At 50.8% G+C, this 18,136-nt stretch overlaps 1 protein-coding gene across 9 annotated transcripts in view; it reads right to left on the reverse strand.

Moving 5' to 3' along the window:
* Window positions 1–18,136, reverse strand: part of MPRIP (myosin phosphatase Rho interacting protein) — a 155,005-nt gene that overhangs the window by 32,879 nt on the left and 103,990 nt on the right. For 7 of the 9 annotated variants that reach the window (XM_045044390.1, XM_045044392.1, XM_045044389.1 and 4 more), the window contains 6 exons: window positions 12,138–12,279; window positions 11,133–11,246; window positions 9,505–9,561; window positions 8,180–8,248; window positions 5,333–5,422; window positions 1,133–1,242 (listed from right to left, as the gene is read on the reverse strand). In XM_045044390.1, the coding sequence (XP_044900325.1) occupies window positions 1,133–1,242; window positions 5,333–5,422; window positions 8,180–8,248; window positions 9,505–9,561; window positions 11,133–11,246; window positions 12,138–12,279 (582 nt within the window). The remainder of the gene's footprint in view (window positions 1–1,132; window positions 1,243–5,332; window positions 5,423–8,179; window positions 8,249–9,504; window positions 9,562–11,132; window positions 11,247–12,137; window positions 12,280–18,136) is intronic. The other 2 variants (XM_045044395.1, XM_045044394.1) reach the window with 2 other exon arrangements.

Raw genomic sequence — 18,136 nt, forward strand, 5'->3', positions numbered from 1 at the left:
GCCACCAATGCCTGGTCTTACTGACAGAAACAACTCAAAATTGTTCATTTCATAAGTGAAGGAACTAACAATGCCAATAAACACAAGAGAGAACGCTCTCTTCCTTCCTTCTTGTTCAAAGAGGTGCGGGGGCGCCTGGGTGGCGCAGTCGGTTAAGCGTCCGACATCAGCCAGGTCACGATCTCGCGGTCCGTGAGTTCGAGCCCCGCGTCGGGCTCTGGGCTGATGGCTCGGAGCCTGGAGCCTGTTTCCGATTCTGTATCTCCCTCTCTCTCTGCCTCTCCCCCGTTCATGCTCTATCTCTCTCTGTCCCAAAAATAAAAAATAACAAAGAGGTGCAGTGTCACCAGGACGGAGGCAAGGCCTTGACAGAGACCTGGCATGGCCACAGCTGCCCCAGGCCTCTGAGGGGCACACAGCCCAGTAGCGGCCAACAACACGAGAAAGACACTTGAAGAGCTATTCAAACTACCTGCCCTGAAAAGTGGGAACAAGAGGGTCTCAGGACAGGATGGGACTCTGAAGTCTTCAGGTGAGAACACTCAAGTTCTGGGCATCATGGAACCAGCCCCCCACACCAGAACCTTCTTTCTTTTAAAATGAAAATGGGTTTCTGACCCTCACAGCAGAGGAGGAAGGCATGTGACATGCAAATCACGAGGTACAAACCACAGAGACTTTAACGTGAGAGAAGAATGAGTTTTTCAACTCAAGCTCTAATGCGGAATCTCAAATAAGTTTTTCCTGGTTGTGTACAAATCCAACAGATGTAGGAGTGAAGCAAAAAGACCAAGAAGAAGACATGCTCTGGTGGCCCGTGAATGTGGCTCCAGGGCTGCCCAGCGCCCAGGCCAGAGGGGCTCCTCCTGCTAGGTGCAGTCCCAACAGGGGCACAGACACTACTTGTGCAGCTACACCGGCCAGGCTTCAAGGAGGAAAAGGTAACCTGCGGCAAAAAACCAGGAAGCCAAAGGGAGACCGTGTGGGGCCAGCCGACGGTGGGACGAAGGGTGGAAGGAGGTGGCTGTGCCAGGACAGGTGCGAGCTCGGGTCCCAAAGGAGCCACAGATTCGGACGGGAGCGGGGCGGCGGCCAGAGGGGAAGGCGGCTCCCTCGGGCACCCGGGTCTTACCTCGTCACGTCCGGGGCAGAGGTCGGGTGGACGTGCTTCATGATGGTCTGGATCCAATTCCGCCGGATTCCAGATGTCATAGCAGAGAGCGTGAATTCGCCCTCCTTTGTCTACACAAAAGATGAGCTGTTATCAGTGACTGTCACCTTCCAGCCCCCAAAGGATATCCAGCTAGGTGGCTGTCCTAGGAGCACCGTGTGCACCCCACCGGCCCTCAAGTAAGAGCCGGAAAGTAAAGGAAGGAAAGAGCAAATCTGCTTTCACGGCAGACTCAGCCACCTCCCTCCGTTTCCTGTGTGCCTACAATGTCCCCGGCACCCAGATGGCTCCCCTGCTCTTCAAGGGGCTCACAGGGGAAGGAGACGGCACGACCCGACAACAAAGCCAGTGTGTGGGAACGGTGGGTGGGAAGGGGACCCCCGGGCCGGGGACATGGCCCAGTGCCACGCAGCCACACATAGCAAGTACACAGGCGACCGGGAGACGAGTGGCAGGCACGGGACTTAACAGGCGGTCTGGGCATGATACGGGCCACACGGTGAGGCTGAGAAGGGGCAGGGAGACCCGCTGGGCCGCTAGGGCAGTGGTCCAGATGGTGACAGAGAAGAGGGAGGTTCTGGAGAGGTAAAGGAGGTGGCTGGCGCTCAGTCCCTCATGGAGAGGATATGGGAGGGGAGCCAGACAGGGGCTGAGAGTGGCAGCAGGGCCAGCAAGTGAAGGGTGGCCTCTGGGACACAATCCTTGCGTCACTGAGCCACCCTGCCTGGCACCACCCAAGAAGGGGAGGGGCAGGAAGCGCAGGTAGGTGGTGGTCTCGCGGAGTCCGTTTCCGGCTTCTGCATTCCAGGCTCCATGTCACACAGTGAGGGTGTCAGGACTGTTCGCTATGCTGCTCAGGCTCACGAGCGGGCCTGTGAGACGCGCCAGCCGCTCAGCTGACGGGAAGATGAAATCACCCGACGGTTTGGGGATGGGTGCCGGCACAGCCAGGGGCCAAAATAACAGAGACCACGAGCTGACCCAGCGAGAGCTGACCCAGCACGCCGCAGAGCGTAGCTTGCTTACGACCGCCTCCTCCAGCGCAGGCCCCCGCCCGCGTGCCCAGTCAGACGGCACACGGCCCGCGCCCAGCTCATCTCTCCTTCTTCTTCGGTTTCCCCTCCATGTACGCCAAAGGCAGGGGTGCCGCTCAGAGCTCTCCGAAGCACGGGCCTCTCACGACCCCGGGACCGGCTCCCACGCACCCCTGGGTCCTCTGCTTCCTCTCGCTCCAGGTGTGGGTGCTTCTGGAGTCTGACCTCAACGATCTGCACGTTCTCACCCATGAGCTCAGCTCTCACCTCCAGCGAGCTCTTTCCCAACCGGGTCCATGCTCGTGGCTTCCTATCTAATGCTCTTAGGGAGTCCACCAGGGCCTCAAACACACTGCTGGCCAGAATTCCAGAGGCTCTCCTCCTGGGAAGCTGCCTCTACCGCCCGACTTCTGCACAAAACTCACCGTGCTCCAGGGTGCAAGGCCTCACACCTGCCTCCTCCTTCACCTGGCAGAGCCACGGCCCACACACCCTTCCACCGTGGGCCCTGTCGCCACTTTGCCTGCCTCCTGCCTCTACTTTCCCACCTTTCTAAGTGCCCTGCACGTCCTGCTGGAGGTGTCTTACTGAGGCACAACTGCCTTGCACCCTCCAACACGTTCTAGAGCTTCCTCCAACCTCAGGACAAGACAGCCTCCCGACCTGGCCCTCAGGGCTCCATGTGTCACCCTCACTTAGCTTCTGCACTCTGCTCCCTGGAGGGCGCCACCAGGTCCGGCGGCCGGGCAAGAACACGTGCACGCTCAGCTCTCAGCTGTGTCTCTCAACCCCCTAAAGCTGCCTAGTGGCCCGGGCCGAGCCCCTCCTGGAAGCCACCCTCCCTCATTGAGAGTAGCCCTAGAACGGTGAAGTTATGACGAGCTCAGTGAGAGGCGGACTTAGCGATAAAACACTCCTCACCCCCAGGATGCCCACCCAGAGAAAACCGCTCTTTGAAACGGAGAGGTAGGGTTGACCGTGGGGAGACTTGGCATGGACCCAGACAGCCAGAATTCACCCCTGCTTCCAAGGCTGCCCGACGTGTTGGCTCACCAAGCCCGTCTATTCCTCTTGTGGGTACGAGGGCAGAAAAGCACCACAGCAGGGCAGCACGGGCCGCCAAGATCTGTCGGCTTCTGCTCCAGCCCTGGTGCCAGGTCATCAGTGCAACCTCCAACTAGGACGTGGCGTCCCCACAGCTGCCCCACATGGAACGAACGCCACGACCAGTAGCCCGGTGGGCTGCTGACTGGATTTTGCCTTATAATGAACTCTCCAGCCTTCGGGTCTGAACCTTGGCCTCTTCTGGGTTGGTTAATATGAGTCAGTCCCAGTGTGCCTGATCTCCTCTAAGTCCAGAAATACAACTGAGCTTTCAGATGCAAAGATCTAAAGGCAAGATCCTGCTGGGGCGCCTTGGCGGCTCGGTCAGTTGAGCGTCCGACTTCGGCTCAGGTCATGATTTCACGATTCATGAGTTCAAGCTCCGCACTGGGCTCTGTGCTGACAGCTTGGAGCCTGAAGCCTGTTTCGGATTCTATGTCTCCCTCTCTCTCTGCCCCTCCCTTGCTCACGCTCTTTCCCTCTCGCTCTCAAAAATAAACAAACATTAAAAAAAAAAAAAAAAATTAAAGGTGAGAGCCTGTTAAAGGTAACCCCCCTGCCTGGAGCTCTAGCTCCCTGTGAGAAACCAGCCCCCAGTGGCAGCTCTGGCCAGCTGCTCACCATCACATACTCCTAAGGCTCTTGTGACAGAAGGATTAGCTCTGCCCAGAGAGAGGTCTGGCATTTGTCCCAGCTCCTGGGAAGTAACCTATTTAAGGTGGCGGCTGGTCACTCCAGAAAGACCAGCCGTGAAGGGAGAAGGCTGGGGCTCTGGGACACATGAAATCAGCCGACATCTGGGGAGAGGGCCAGAAATTGCGCTCGATCACATGGATAGTTAACTCAATCAGCAACAGCCATGAAGCTTTGATAAAAACTCTGGACACTGCCTGGGTGAACTTCCTGAGCTGGAAGCTCTGGGTAGAGCCACACATCACCCAAGAGGGTAATACATTCCCGAGGACTTGGAAGGTTTGTGTTTAGGGCCATCCCGGTACAATTCTCCAGGTGTCTTCCTCCGGCTTGTTCTGGTCTCTCTCCTTCTGCTACGATGACACTGCAATTGTATGTACAGTGCTCCTATGTTCTGTGAGTCTGTCTAATTGTTGAGCCTGAGGGTAGTCCGGGGCACCCCTTGATCTTGCAGTTGGTGTCAGAAGGCAGATACACCAGTTGGAGATTGTGCCCCCCCCCTTTTTTTTTTTTAAACTTTTTTTTAGCATTATTTATTTTTGAAGAAGAGAGATACAGAGTATGAGCAGGGAAAGGGCAGAGAGAGAGACACAGAATATGAAGCAGGATCTAGGCTCTGAGCTGTCAGCATTGAGCCCGACATGGGGCTTGGACCCACAGACCGCGAGATCATGACCTGAGCTGAAGTTGGACGCTTAACCGACTGAGCCACCCAGGTGCCCCGACTGTGCCCTAATCTTGAGCCTGGCTGCCTCCAGGTAGCCCTCAAACCACCAGCTTTAATGAAATGGCCAAGAATCATTTTATTTTTCCTATCATATTTCTTTTTGAGGGCAGGGGCAAGGCCTTGCTTGCCTGAGTCCCTCACAAGATCGTGGGGGAACAAAAGACATGAATAGATGGATAAATGTCCAAATGAAAGAACAAATCAGTAAAAACCTAGTATTCAAGGCTTAACTAACACTTCTATTTTTATTCCCCAATCCCATTGTCTTTCCCCAACGCCAGCATTTAAAACAAAGAACCTTCAGTAACAGAAAGCTTCTAAATGGTACTTAGAAGAAAGATGCTAAAGACGCTAACATCTAATTGTTTTGTTCAGATCACAAGTTGGAGCTGGGATGAGGTGCTAAGGACACAGGAAGGCACAGGTCAAGGCACTCACGCTGACAGAAGAGAATGTATGCTGATCATGCCTGTGAGAGGTCAGGCTTATCCACAGGTGTCCCTGGACCAGGGCATCACGTTTGTGGAGAAATGTCCCAGCGGGTCAAGCCCGTGTCCCCCACCTCCACACCAAGCCTGTGTCCAAGCTCCACCCCAGGCTCACATGTATCTGAAAGCCGTAGTTTCTCTGGACTGGATACTCCGTGACATCATAACACGTGGATAAGTCAATTTCCCCGTCCAGGTCAGCAGCCTACAGAGAAATAGGAGAGGATCTTAGGAGATTTAGAAAGTAAAAGTCAACACTGAGGCAAGCGAATTTCCATGTTAGCTTTATTTTTCATGGGCATGTCCACTGACAAGTGAGGACACTGCCTGTCTTTGGCTACCTGGAAGCAGCGAGGCTATTTCCCTGAGCATCCTGCCAAAGATATCCAACCCCTGCCAACGGTTCTCAAACGTGTGGTTGGAACCCTTATGCTCTTAAAAACTGAGGACCCCAAAGAGTTTTCATTTATGTGGGTTTCGTCTACTGATGATATTGAACACAGTAGAAATAAACGTGAAAAAAAAAGTAAACCATTTTAGTTTTTATTAAAAAATATTTTTGAAATCGGCAAGAGATTTTTGCAGATCTTTAAATGCTTGGTTTCCAAGGACAGCTGGATTCTCTCATCTGTTGCTGCATTCAACCTGTTCGATGTATCATTTTGACTGAAGTACGGTTGACCCTCGAACAACGTGAGCTGTGTGGGTCCAGTTATACATGGATTGTTTTCAAGGTAGCACAGTCCTGTAAATGTATTTTCTCTTCCTTAGGATTTTCTTAACAGCCTTTTCTTTTCTCTGGTTTATTTTATTGTAAGAATATAGTATATGCTGCACATAACATACAGATATATGTTAATCTATTGGCAGGCTATTAGCCGTTACGTTTTGGGGGAGTCAGAAGTTATATGCAGGTTTTCAACTGTGCGAGGGGTCAGCACGCCCAACCTCTGCATTGTTCAAGGGTCAACCGCGTATGAAGACAGTCCAGCGTAAGGAGACATATTTTAATAGTTGTTTCTGCCCCCCTCCCCCCGGTTTTGAGGAATAATCGACATACATCACTGTATAACCCGAAGACGTACAGCATGATGGTTTGATGTACATATATCGTGAAAAGGTGTACTTTCTTTTTTTTTTTTTTTTTAATTTTTTTTTTTTCAACGTTTATTTATTTTTGGGACAGAGAGAGACAGAGCATGAACGGGGGAGGGGCAGAGAGAGAGGGAGACACAGAATCGGAAATAGGTTCCAGGCTCTGAGCCATCAGCCCAGAGCCTGACACGGGGCTCGAACTCACGGACCGCGAGATCGTGACCTGGCTGAAGTCGGACGCTTAACCGACTGCGCCACCCAGGCGCCCCAAGGTGTACTTTCTTAAAGGTGAACTGCAGAGTGGAATCAGCAATCCTGTCAAGGACCTTTCCATACTGTTATATTAAAATCCATGGTTTTCTCCTGCCCCCTGAATGGCTCTATTACTCGTGCATGATTTTCTAACTTTACGTACTGGTCATCTGGAAGATACCAAGTTAACGTGTATCTTCCAAAAGTTGACACATTTCATTACATCAGATCAAAACATCTGTTAGTGTGACCACCTACTCCATTAGGAGAGTCTGTCAATACAGGGAAGTTGTCAAGTTTGTGACAATGAATACGAATTTTCCAAAGTTCCAGTTTCGCTTGTAAGCTCAAACTGTATCACTGGCAACGAACAGTGGATTGTTTCCTTTGAAGGAAGAGGCTCCCTTGGTGCATTTTAAAGCAAATGTCTGCCAGACACCAAAACGGAATGAGCAGTTTGTCTGTCAGTTGTTCTGTCAAGTGCAGGCAGTACTGCACGAGGAGAAGCACGAGGGGAAGTCTGTCTGGCAGCGCAGACAGGGTGCAGGTGCTTCCAGCGAGGGACCCACTACGTTCTGTTACGCAGCAAAGGCGCCTTATGCTCACTGCCCATTTTGAATCACAGAATACAGAAAAGATGAGTATCCGAGAATTGACACTTTACATGGCATTTTAACTTTTTCACAATAGTTTTGAGTATACCGGTCCGTCAGCCCCCCGAAAGGGTCTCCAGGGGTCCACAGACCACAGTCTGAGAACTGCTGGTCTACGCACACACTACCAACCACACGCTCCCGCGTTCCTTGATTTCAGGCAGCACCAGGGGCCTGCCGCCCACACTGCTCTCGTCTATCCCGTATCACTAACATCTCTCCGCTGCAGCCCGTAAGCGTTCAGGCTATGTAAATGTATATAACGAGCTAAGGACGGATATTAGATTCTTGCCAATCTTCTGCTACCACAAAAGTGCAGGAATGACTAACCTTGGGCTATATGTGGGAATATATCTGAAGGATCCCTGGAGTGGGATGCAAGGGAAAAGGTAGGAACACAGAAACTCAAAAAACTCAAAAAACTCAAAAAACACGGTATTTTTTAAGGAAGAGAAAGAGCCCCTTCTGGTTGGTCTTCAACCATGAAATCAGGACAGTCAACTGGGCCACCTGAATTCATTTGCCACATCCCATCTTTGTCCAGAAGACAAAGAACAAGATTTAGTTCTGTTTCAAGACATTCAATTCTCCGCGAAACCTTTGTAGAAAAAACCAAACTGTTCATCCTGAGTTTTAAAATAAGGCATCTTTCGGTGTTTTTCAAAGAACAGAGAAAAGAGAAGCCACTGAAACACTCTGCACCCAGGTGCCTCAAGCAGAGACTCAAAACAGCCCAACGTTTCAGGAAGACTCAGTCACAAGAACATCAAAAGCTGATGATATTATGCTCAGACTTCGCACCAGAGCTACACTAGAAAACCCAAGATGGCCACTCGGACACCTGTCAATAGACAGAGGGGATGTCAGCCTAGAGAAGCAGTGTCTGGGAGCCTTGGGCTCCTGGGTGTCGCCTGGACCCCTCAACTGTCTCCACAACTAGGAAGGAAGCCAAAAACACTCACCTCCTCAGCCACCGAATCCCTGTAGTATCTTAGGCTTTGATCAGCAAGGACAAACCAGTGCTTCTTCCACTAAAAGGGAAGGGAAAAACCACACTCAACTACCATGCAGCACACTTACTGCTCCAAGGCAATCCACAGCCAGAGTCCTGGGGGCACCTCCCAGAGCACAGGAAAAGCAGAGGGCAGGCGGCCCCTCCCACGAGTGGCAGACACACACAGGACTCTGCTCAGGCCGCAGGCAGCCAAGCGCGCATGACGTCAGGGCACTTGCTAAGCCGCGGCTCCCCCGTGACAAGGCAGCATGGAGAGCTGGGGTGGGCCGCAGGCTACGGGCTTTCTGTAACCCACAGTGGTGTGGCTGGTGAAAAGTGCTTCGCAGTCCTCGATCTCAACTCCAGAGGCTGCAGACAGGGGGCTGGGCCCCCAGAGCTGGAAAGTGGCTGTGAAAACAGCATCTCCATCCTAAGGGGCTGCCTGTGAGCCACAGCCACTGGCTGGCTAACCAGAGGGGCACGCCCACCTGCAGCCAGCAGGAGCAAACCAGCCAGCCAGATTCCCAAGTCTTCACTGTGAGTAGCAAGGAGGGAGACTTGAGTCTTCAGGCAAGGCCAAGGGGATTGATATGGAGGAGAGAGAAAAAGAGGATGTTTCGGCACGGCTGCTCAGGAAGCAAGAAGGGGAGCTCAGGAGGGCAGGGTTTCGGGGCCTCTCGGTAGGAACTAGCAGACTCCTCTTCATGCCTCCTTGGAGGCCTGGCCTTCCAGCCCCAAGCAGGGTGGAGGTGGGGTGGCAGGTCCAGCTGCAAATGGCTCTTCCTGCTGGAGTCTGACGGCAAGAACGACCACACTGGCTTCTCTCAGGACCGCGGCTGAGCTGGAGTCCCCGGCAGAGTCTAGCAGCCCTTGGTTGCTGTCAACGTGGCCTGCCTCAGACGCATCCACAAGCCAACAACACCAGAGGCCTCCCCCATTCCTGGGAAGCCTGGGCTCTCTGGGAACTTTTAGGAAAGACTACCAGGTAGGGAGCTAGTGCTGTAGAACATTCCCCTAGCCTGAGGCTGCGATCCTTGCTGGGTGCAGGATGGTGGTCTTCTCCAGCGGCCCCCGCCTCTCACTGCAGAACTGAGAGTGGGGGCGGCTGTGTACCTCCACTTCCCTGAGGGGATGGGGGTCTTGGCCACAGTCCTGGTCGACCACACAAGAGGTCATGCCGGAGGTGGGGGATCGAGCCAGCGCTCCCACCCCTGCTGGGGACAAGGCCAGGCAGACCCCACCCCTGCTCCCCAGTCTTTGAGGGGCCACAGCAGCCCAGCCCTGCACACTCACCTGGCCGTCCTCATACTGCTTGGTCAGCCAGCCTTTCTTGAAGTTCAGCAGGTCAGGCTAAGAAAAGGAGAAAAAAGAACAGTTCAGAAGAAGGCACTCTGAGCTATCTCAGTCGTGGGGAAAGGGTGACTGACTGAGGGGCAGCAGGTGTCTCTGTCCGCATGAGGTGGGCAGCGGGAAGAGGCATTTCTCCACCTGCCAGGCGAGCCAGGATGGCCTGCCTTGCCCAGGCGGGTGCTGCCCACAAACCCTCCACAGATTCATGTGTCTTCAAGGAAGGAGACGCCGGGCTCAGCGGGATGATGGGGAGGGAAGGGCATGGCCTCAGCGCCCTGCGGGCACAGCAGCAGCTGGGCTGCCCAGACGCTCTGACAGAAGCCTGCCCAGCGGCAGAGGACGGCCCAGAGGGAGAGTCAGTCGGCGTCTCACACGAAGGGGAAAACCTGCAGTGACCAGTAAAAGGAGAAACCAGAAGTTCCCGCAGAAGCCACAGGAAGGCGGAGAGAGGAAGACGGAGGAGCGGAGACCAAAGCGTGGCGTTGAGCAAGATGCAGGAGCAACCCTGCCGAGACCTTGGGGCCACCTATCTACCAGGATGAGTTTGAGTCTCCGTTTCTCGGCAAGATGCAAACCCAGGACGGCTGACAGCAGATCGGGGGAGCTGGCCCCGCTGGGCTCTACCGCACCCGTGTCCCTGGGCCTGGGGAGCAGCCCAAGGAAGCACTTTAGGCCCACCCGCAGCCCTGCTGGGCCCTGCTTGTGTTCACAGCTGGGCATCTGTCAGGTTGGCACCTGAAGAGATGAGGATCATCCTTCCCCTTGGCCCACGTGCTTGCTCTCACTTTTCTACAGGTATATCTCCACCTCCACCAGAAACGGGCTGTGATGTCTTTCTGTATCTGAAGGACCGGGTGGGAGTTGTTCCAGGAGCCTCTGTGCCAAACCTCTGAGCAGCACCCAGACTCCAGGAAAAGACAACCCTCTTCCAGGTAAGAAGCCCTCCTATCCTGGCTTAGTTCCATGTGTGTGGCTGGTGGCTCCACACCCTAGGGGTAGAAGTGGCGCCAACCACTTCTCAGAAGACCGCGGACAAGGCAGAGAGAAGCCCTGGGTCACCATGTGCATAGCTGTCCTTCATTCCCGGGGCCTCTGGCCGGCCACTCTCGGCTCCCCAAGGGAGCGAGGGTCCCGTCTGGCCACTCCCCACCTGCACCTCCACTGCTGCAGCTCAAGTGACCTCGGGCAAAGGCGTCTCTCCTGTCCTGAGACACCATGAACGAGGCAAGGGCTCCCAGCAAGAAGGGGCTCCTGCCTCCAAAATGTCCCAGAAACAAACACCCAGAGCAAGAACAGAGGTTCCTTGTTGCTGTGGCCCTGGTTCTCTGAAATCAGGATTTTGCTGCCTTGGCCAAGTGGCCTCCTCTACTCGTGACCTCAGAGCTCAGGACGCCTATGTATCCAGACAAGGGAAAAGGAACACCGCATCTGCTTCCCACGCACAGACACAAAGGCCCGTGCAGAGGGGACAGCCAGCATGGACGCACGGACATAAGCAGACAGTGACCCCAAGTGACAGAAGCAGCAGGAGCGGCGTCTCCAGGCTTTGGTGTGCGGGCGCCTGGGCTCACCGTCAGGGAGGACTCCGTGGACCTCCTGTCCAGTGACTTGGCTCTTCGGTGTGGAGACAGGGGGGAGGCCGAGGTGTCCGGGAGAGGAGCTGTGGGGGCTTCGCTGGGGAGGTCCTGTGGCAGAGAGCAGCCGCCAGTCAGTACAAGCCAGTAAAGTCAGGTGGGGAGCAGGGAAACCAGGAGCCAGAGCTGTGGGAGGGTCAAGAATGTTCCCAGGCGAGGAGGAAAGCACTCTGTCTGGGCTCTGTCTGGGCAAGTCTGGACCAGAGCAGGGACGGGAGCCAGTGTCCTGGGACTCCTCGTCCGGCTCCTTCCGCTTTCACGCAGCGGGTTCAAAGACGCATTAGTTGTTAAAGCAGCCTTTTCTTTCGGATGCGCTAGTCACCGTCACTCTCCTGGTCCCATCCCCATCCCCTGGCTTCTCGGGGTCGCGGAAGAAAGAGCCCCAGGCTCTGAGGCAGCGAGCAGCAGAACACCTCATGAGCCCAGACAGGGGCTGGGGAGGAAGATGAAGATCAGACACAGCAGGGCCACAAGAGGCAGGTGGGCTGCCTGGGAGGAGGAGGAGGAGGAGGAGGAGGAGGAGGATTTCAGAGAGACCTGCCTTGTGGACTAAGTAGAGAAGCGAGGGCAATGGCCGCCACTCGAAAGAAAGAGGAAGGAAGGTGCTCAGCCTCGCGGCCGGGCTGCCTCGAAGAGAAAGAGAGCAGCTCCGGTTATGAGCTGGGACCCAAGGCTCGCTAGACGGGCCTCTCGCAGAGATGGGTCACGTTCTGACAGGAAGACGCAGAAGGCAGGCCTCGCCCTCGAGAAAGTCACTAACTGGAGGAGAGGAGAGACCTGAGCGAACAAGTAGGAAATGAGAACAGGAAGCCCAGTGGAAGTGCCTCCGGGTGCGTGTGGGGGCCCTGTGAGGAGGTGCGGGGCCATATGCTGATGGCGCCCCAGTGGCCGCACGTGGCACCGCTTGGGCCTCAGCGCCGGCCCCAGGCCCCAGACGCTCACCCGTTTCCTGGGAAACGCCCTCTTCTCACTGCGGCCCTGGCGAGTGTCACTTGACGGCGAGGGCCCGGCTGTCGAGTTGGTCTCCATGTGCTCTGCCTTCTCAATGTCCAAGGCCTCAAATTTCTCAATGACCTGGGACCTCCTACAAGAGAGGACACGGGGCTGCTGAGGGGGAGACGGGGTCCCCCCACAGCCTGAGGCGGGCTTGGTCTTCAGTTACAGAGGGCTCCTTCAGCCAATACCGCCATGCCTGGCCCATCCCAGTCTTCCCTGGGCCTCCCCCTTCGCAGGGCGTGTGGCCTATGCACACAGGACACTTGGCTAGCTCACCGGACACCCCGGCCCAAGCTCCCTCTCCCACCACCGTGGAGGGGGAAGCCATGCAGGGGCTGGGAGCAGCTCAAGGGCAAGGGCCTCCCCTTCCCCCCAGCCTGTCCTTGCCCTCTATCCCCACGCTGGAAGCCCCTGCATGGTCTGTTGACACACTTGGCGGTCACACCGCTCATTGCCTGGCCTCCTCTCCTGAGCCACAGACATGATCAGAAGGCAGCCACCACCTCGGAGGGTGGCAGCCTCAGTCCTCATTGCAACCCTCAGCAGACCACGATGCAGCCCCCACCCCAGGGCAACCAAAAGTTAGCAAGAAAAAGGCCCATGAATTAACATTGTTTCTGCCAACAGTAAAAAGAATCAAAAACCAAATTAAAACAAAAACAAAGCGAGTTGATTTCGTGTGAAAGGCCGGCGCATCATCAGGCCATCTACGGCTGGAGACGGAGCTGAGATGGGAGCGAAGCAGGCGAAGGAAGGGCGAGTAACGTCACACAGCGACACAGCAGGAGAAGGTGGAGAGGGGCAAGACCTGAAAGAAAATAAGGCTGGAAAATGAATAAACAGAAAGGGACTGCTTTTTAAAATCAAATAATGGTAAATCAAAATTATCCAAAGAATTAAAGAAACAAAAACCCAAGGTGATCACTGAGAAGGGGAGACCATCCTTGTCCCTGAGTCACAGGGAGTCGCCATGGTGGCTGAGGGCAGGGAGGCCGGGGGGGGGGGGGGCACGTGGGCTGAGGCCTAGTCCTCACCCTTGGGGGCCTGAGACTTGGGCACTGTTTAAAACAGGGACAAGGCCCCAAACGGAGTCACCTGTGCTAAGCCCACATCACCAAACTGAGACTTGATATTTAATTACAGTTTCAACCTCTCCCAGGAGTGGAATCTTAACCCAGCCAATCTGGAATTACCTGGTCAGCACTAGTGAGGTGCTCTGCCTGAGAGCCCTGCGCTGTCCCCCAAAGGAAGGTGAGCTTGCCTGAAACAATGCACGTTTCGCCAGTAACTTCCTTGTCCCACTCCCTTCTGCCTACAAAAGTCTTTCATTTTGTACAGCTCCTTAGAGCTCTTTTCTATCTCCTGGATGGAATGCCGAATCACTGAATAAAGCCAGTAAGAGCTTTAAAATTTTAAATTTACTGAATTTTGTTCTTACAAATTTGGTGGCAGTGGTGGGACTCAAAGGAAACTTCGGACAGCTTCAAGGACAATGAGAAACACAGCCAGCTGTGGTACCTGTGAACCCTTAAAGTTTTCGGTCTTTCTCACCATTTCCGAGGGCCATGGGAAGATCCTCTTGGTTCTGAGCTCTGCTCTCTTCGTGTTGAGCTCCTGATCTAATTGGCTCCCTACAGTCCCCCACTCGACTGGACCATGCTGGGAACTGTGGCTAGTTCAGTCTGTAGTATTCCACTTGACTGGAATCCCCCATCCTTGGTTTAGTACTCAGATTCCCTACTGGGGGCTTCTGATGGTTCAGTGTGCATTCCCCATTTCATGGGAATCCTAGTCCACAGTCCCCATTCTTTGGGGTCCGCTGCTTCAGCACCTTCCCTAGTCCCCAGTTCCACGTTGAGAACTGCTGGTGGTGCACACAAAGCCTTTTACTGGTTAGAAATATCTCAGCTACTGCTGGTGCATTAGCGTGCACAGAAGGTAAAGCCAAAAGCTACAAAACTGGTGGGCACAGGCTGAGCACTTAAAAACTCTTAAGAGGGCTCGGCACCTAACTCTAAGGCTCCCGTGTCAAGATAGGCTGGTCACGGACGGACACAAGAGCGACACTAGGTCACCTGCCAACCTCAAGAAGCTTTCTGTGCAACAAGGTACACTGTAAAACACCACACCATTCCCAACCCAGCAGCACATCCCTTTTAGGCATCAGTTTGGTTCTGTGAGACTCGAAGACTTAGCTAGAAGAAACAGGATCTTTAAATTCTATAGTTGAACACGCTGACTTCCAGCACACTTACACTTATTTTATGGCTTAAGAACTGTAGGGCCAGGAACTATAGATACCTACAAAAATGCAAAATCTTACTTACTAAAGACAACCAAGAATCACAGGGGCTGTTATGGGAGTGTCCCAGTTAGACAAGATCATTTATTTAAGAATTGCACTTAAAAGCAGGGGTTCCTAATCAAACAAACAGAATGGGATACTTATTTTAATTGGTATGCAGAAGCTTCCAAAGGCTTCAAGATTCCAAAACAGTTTCATTGAAAGTTTTGTTGTAAAGGCTAATGAAAAATTAAAGACACAGAAGGTATCTAAAACAACACACAGGCCTCTCCCATTACACCTTCCGAGGAGTCTAACATCAAAACACTGGCTCAGGAATGAGTATCTCATTTGTAACCAACTGGACCATTAGAAAAAATTTTGTCCTCAAACATTTTGGGTAAATCCCTCAACACCAACTTGAATGCTTTCAAATCTGCCTTTGAAGGAGGTGCCCATATGGACCCTCCCAGAGGTGGTGGGACACTGGGGAGTTCCCTGGTAAACTGCTACATTATTCTCTGAAACAGCCAACGGAAACTAAAATTAATGAAAAACCTTGCCAAATTCTGGTAGATAAGAGAGGCTACAGAGGGGATTCTGGGAGAATTGGCAGAAGCCAGACAGTGAGAATTCATACCTGAGTCAGCTCTCCTGAATCCCCAATTGAGAGACCAAAATAAAATTTCACACTCTCCCTTCCTTTCCAAATCCAAACCCACTGGCTCTTGATCGTCTCTTCAGGGACAGCTACTACCTTCTTGCTTGTTTTGTGTCCTAAGAACTTGGCTTAGTTTTCGGCCCGGATGGGGCATACAGGTTGCTGGTTCTTTTTGGCTCTCTTTGAGAGAAACTCTGGATCTTGGGAAGGTAGTAAGTATCCTTTACATCCTCTTTGAGTCCCCACTTACATTGACGGGGAGTTGTTCAATACTGCCAGCAACATTTGTTTGTCCTGGCTGAAAAGTGGCAAGATATTTAAAACAAGTTTTTAAGTAGTTCTGTGGTTACAAGTCAGCCAAGTTGGAAGCAGATAACCAGAGCCTGATAGGGTTTGTTTAGGCCTTCTCCCTTAAGCTAGAATGAAACTATGTACCAGAAGAAAAGAAAGTATCTGAAACCTCTGTGAAAGGATATATTAGAACATTCCAAAGACAGACAGTTCTAAATCCAGAACACAGAAATCTTTTGATTTCCACCCAAGTTGGAAATCTCCTTCCTGATACACAGAAGCAAACTGAGGATAACGTAGCTGCACGGGTGGATCGACTTACGTTACCGTTTAAGTCAAAACTCAGAAATCTTTGAGGAATTAGAGCAATTATTCACAAAACCAGAAATTCTGCTCTAGAAACACTTCACAGTCCCGTCTATCCTTTTTCACCAATACCAAAACCTCCTCTACAGATCTCCAAAGGCTTGTAAAGTATTGTAAAAATTCTGGCCTCAGGAAACAAAAGGCCTTCTTGGAAGCCTTTATATTCTTTCCTTGTGCCTTTGTGATGTAAATGTTCTACCTGGTCTTCTCTGGGACCTCTTATCTAAGGGTCTACTCTTTGAAATACCAACTCCAGGGAGGGAATTCTTATCAGAAAAGCAAAAGGGGGAAAGATTATTTGGAACATGAGTAAACGAAAGATCGTAAGTGTCTTCTGCATAAAAATAAAAAGCCCTTGCCATCTGACCAGGTAACCTTATTTCATCTGCCAGAAACACAATTTGGATCCAACTTATAACCAGTGCATTTTATATCAATGTATCTTTCCACGGCTAAAATTTTAGAATGGAAGCTATAAGGTGTGTGTGTATGTGTGTGCGCGCGCACGTACATGTGTATTTTCTACCTATAGATGATACTGCCAAAATTAACTTGTAAAAGAGCTCTCTCAGGTCATGATCTCATGGTCTATGTGCTTGAGCCTTACATCAGGCTCTGTGCTGACAGCTCAGAGCTTAGAGCCTGCTTTGGATTCTGCCTCTGTCTCTGTCTCTGTCTCTGTCTCTCTCTCTCTCTGCCCTTCCCCTGCGTAAGCTCCCGCGCACACACTCTCTCTCAAATGTAAACATTAAAAAAAATTAAAAAGAAAGAAAAGAGCTCTATTTAATTGGCTTCAAGAAAATTAAGTACTTATATGAATTAAGTACTAACAATATTCTAAAACTTACAACAGAGAGTAACCTAATGCTTTTTAGATTCATGTGCTCTAGGAAAATATTTGGTATTAACACTGATTTAAGTGTGTTAATTTAGTTAAAATAGACGTGTCTTCAGAGTTATCAGCATTAACTATAATACCTTTCCACAACTTTTACTCTATCTAGGTTTACTGGTCAAATAACCTCATGGTGTCTATGTTATAACAGACGTTGCTGGCTGACTTTGTCCAAATATTTCACAAAGTCTTCATGGGTAGTCTAAACACAACTGATCTATGAACTGAGATATGCAATTTTAGGTGAACTTTTCAGCAATAATTATATTTTTGATATGCCTACTTAAATGGTTTCCCTAAATCCTTTTGGTAACTTAAAAACCTGCAGAGTTTTACTAAATTAAATGAGCAGTAGCCATTGAGTGCCTAGATCATTTCCAAATAAAACACTGAAACAATTACTGAACGTTGGTTCATCTCCTTTTTTGCTTATTATAAAGAAATTAAAGAGATTTGGGTCTATTAAACATATTTTGTGCTACACTAGAAAAATCTATTATGAGAAAGCATGTTTCCAGGAAACACAAAATGTATTTATACATTTGCCAGGCACAGAATGCTAACATAAGACAGTTCACAATTATTTACTACTTTATTTTCACAAGATACAAAGTTTTTAAGGGATAACAATTCTAACACACGTAGGATGTGTGTTTCGGGTAAAAGAAGATATGAGGAATGGAGATCAATTTTTGTTGAAGGAAAAGAAAGTAATTTTATCCCAAAGTGAGACTAGCTGTTTCAGAATGAAAAAGAGAAAAAAAAACAGGACAAGAAAACTAGAGAAGGTCTGTGGAAGGGGAATCTTGGGAAAAGAATTTTATACATGGTCAAGCTAACATTAAAATGAACTTGAACTGAAAAGAAAAAAGACAACTATTAACCTCAAAAGTAAGGTGGTGCAGTATCAGAATTTGGTATTCTCTCTTAAAATAAGGACAAAATTTTCTAGGAGTATTGGTCTGCTATTGATAAGAAGTTGTGAAAGGGTTTTTACTTTTTAATTAACCTGCTGAGAAAACAAAGATTTTGTGTCTTATCAAAATAATGTCCTGTGTTTCATGTGGTCTTTATCAGGTCTTTGATTACTGAAGAAATCCTCTATTAAAAGAGCTTAGGGCTTTTGTTGTTACAATCATGTAACAAACATGTTACAATCATGTAACTTTCTGTATTTGCCTATAAAGTCTATAATTGCCACTCTGGTTAAGTGATAACGGAGTGTTATTTCCTACTGATCTAAGATCCTATGTGACCAAGTGTTTTAAAACCTTTTGGTATTTTGACGAACTTTTCAAAAATGCAATTCTAAACCAAGTCTTCTTGACCTAGCAGTAACTTTGGGATTTTGCAGAGGATCTCTAAAAATCATAAAAGATTTGCTCTCTCTCCTTTTAAGAGAGAGATGTTCACTAATTAGGCTTACTTGACACATTGCATTACATGGG

Source organism: Felis catus, chromosome E1 (assembly GCF_018350175.1).
Source record: "Felis catus isolate Fca126 chromosome E1, F.catus_Fca126_mat1.0, whole genome shotgun sequence".
Lineage (NCBI taxonomy): Eukaryota > Metazoa > Chordata > Mammalia > Carnivora > Felidae > Felis > Felis catus.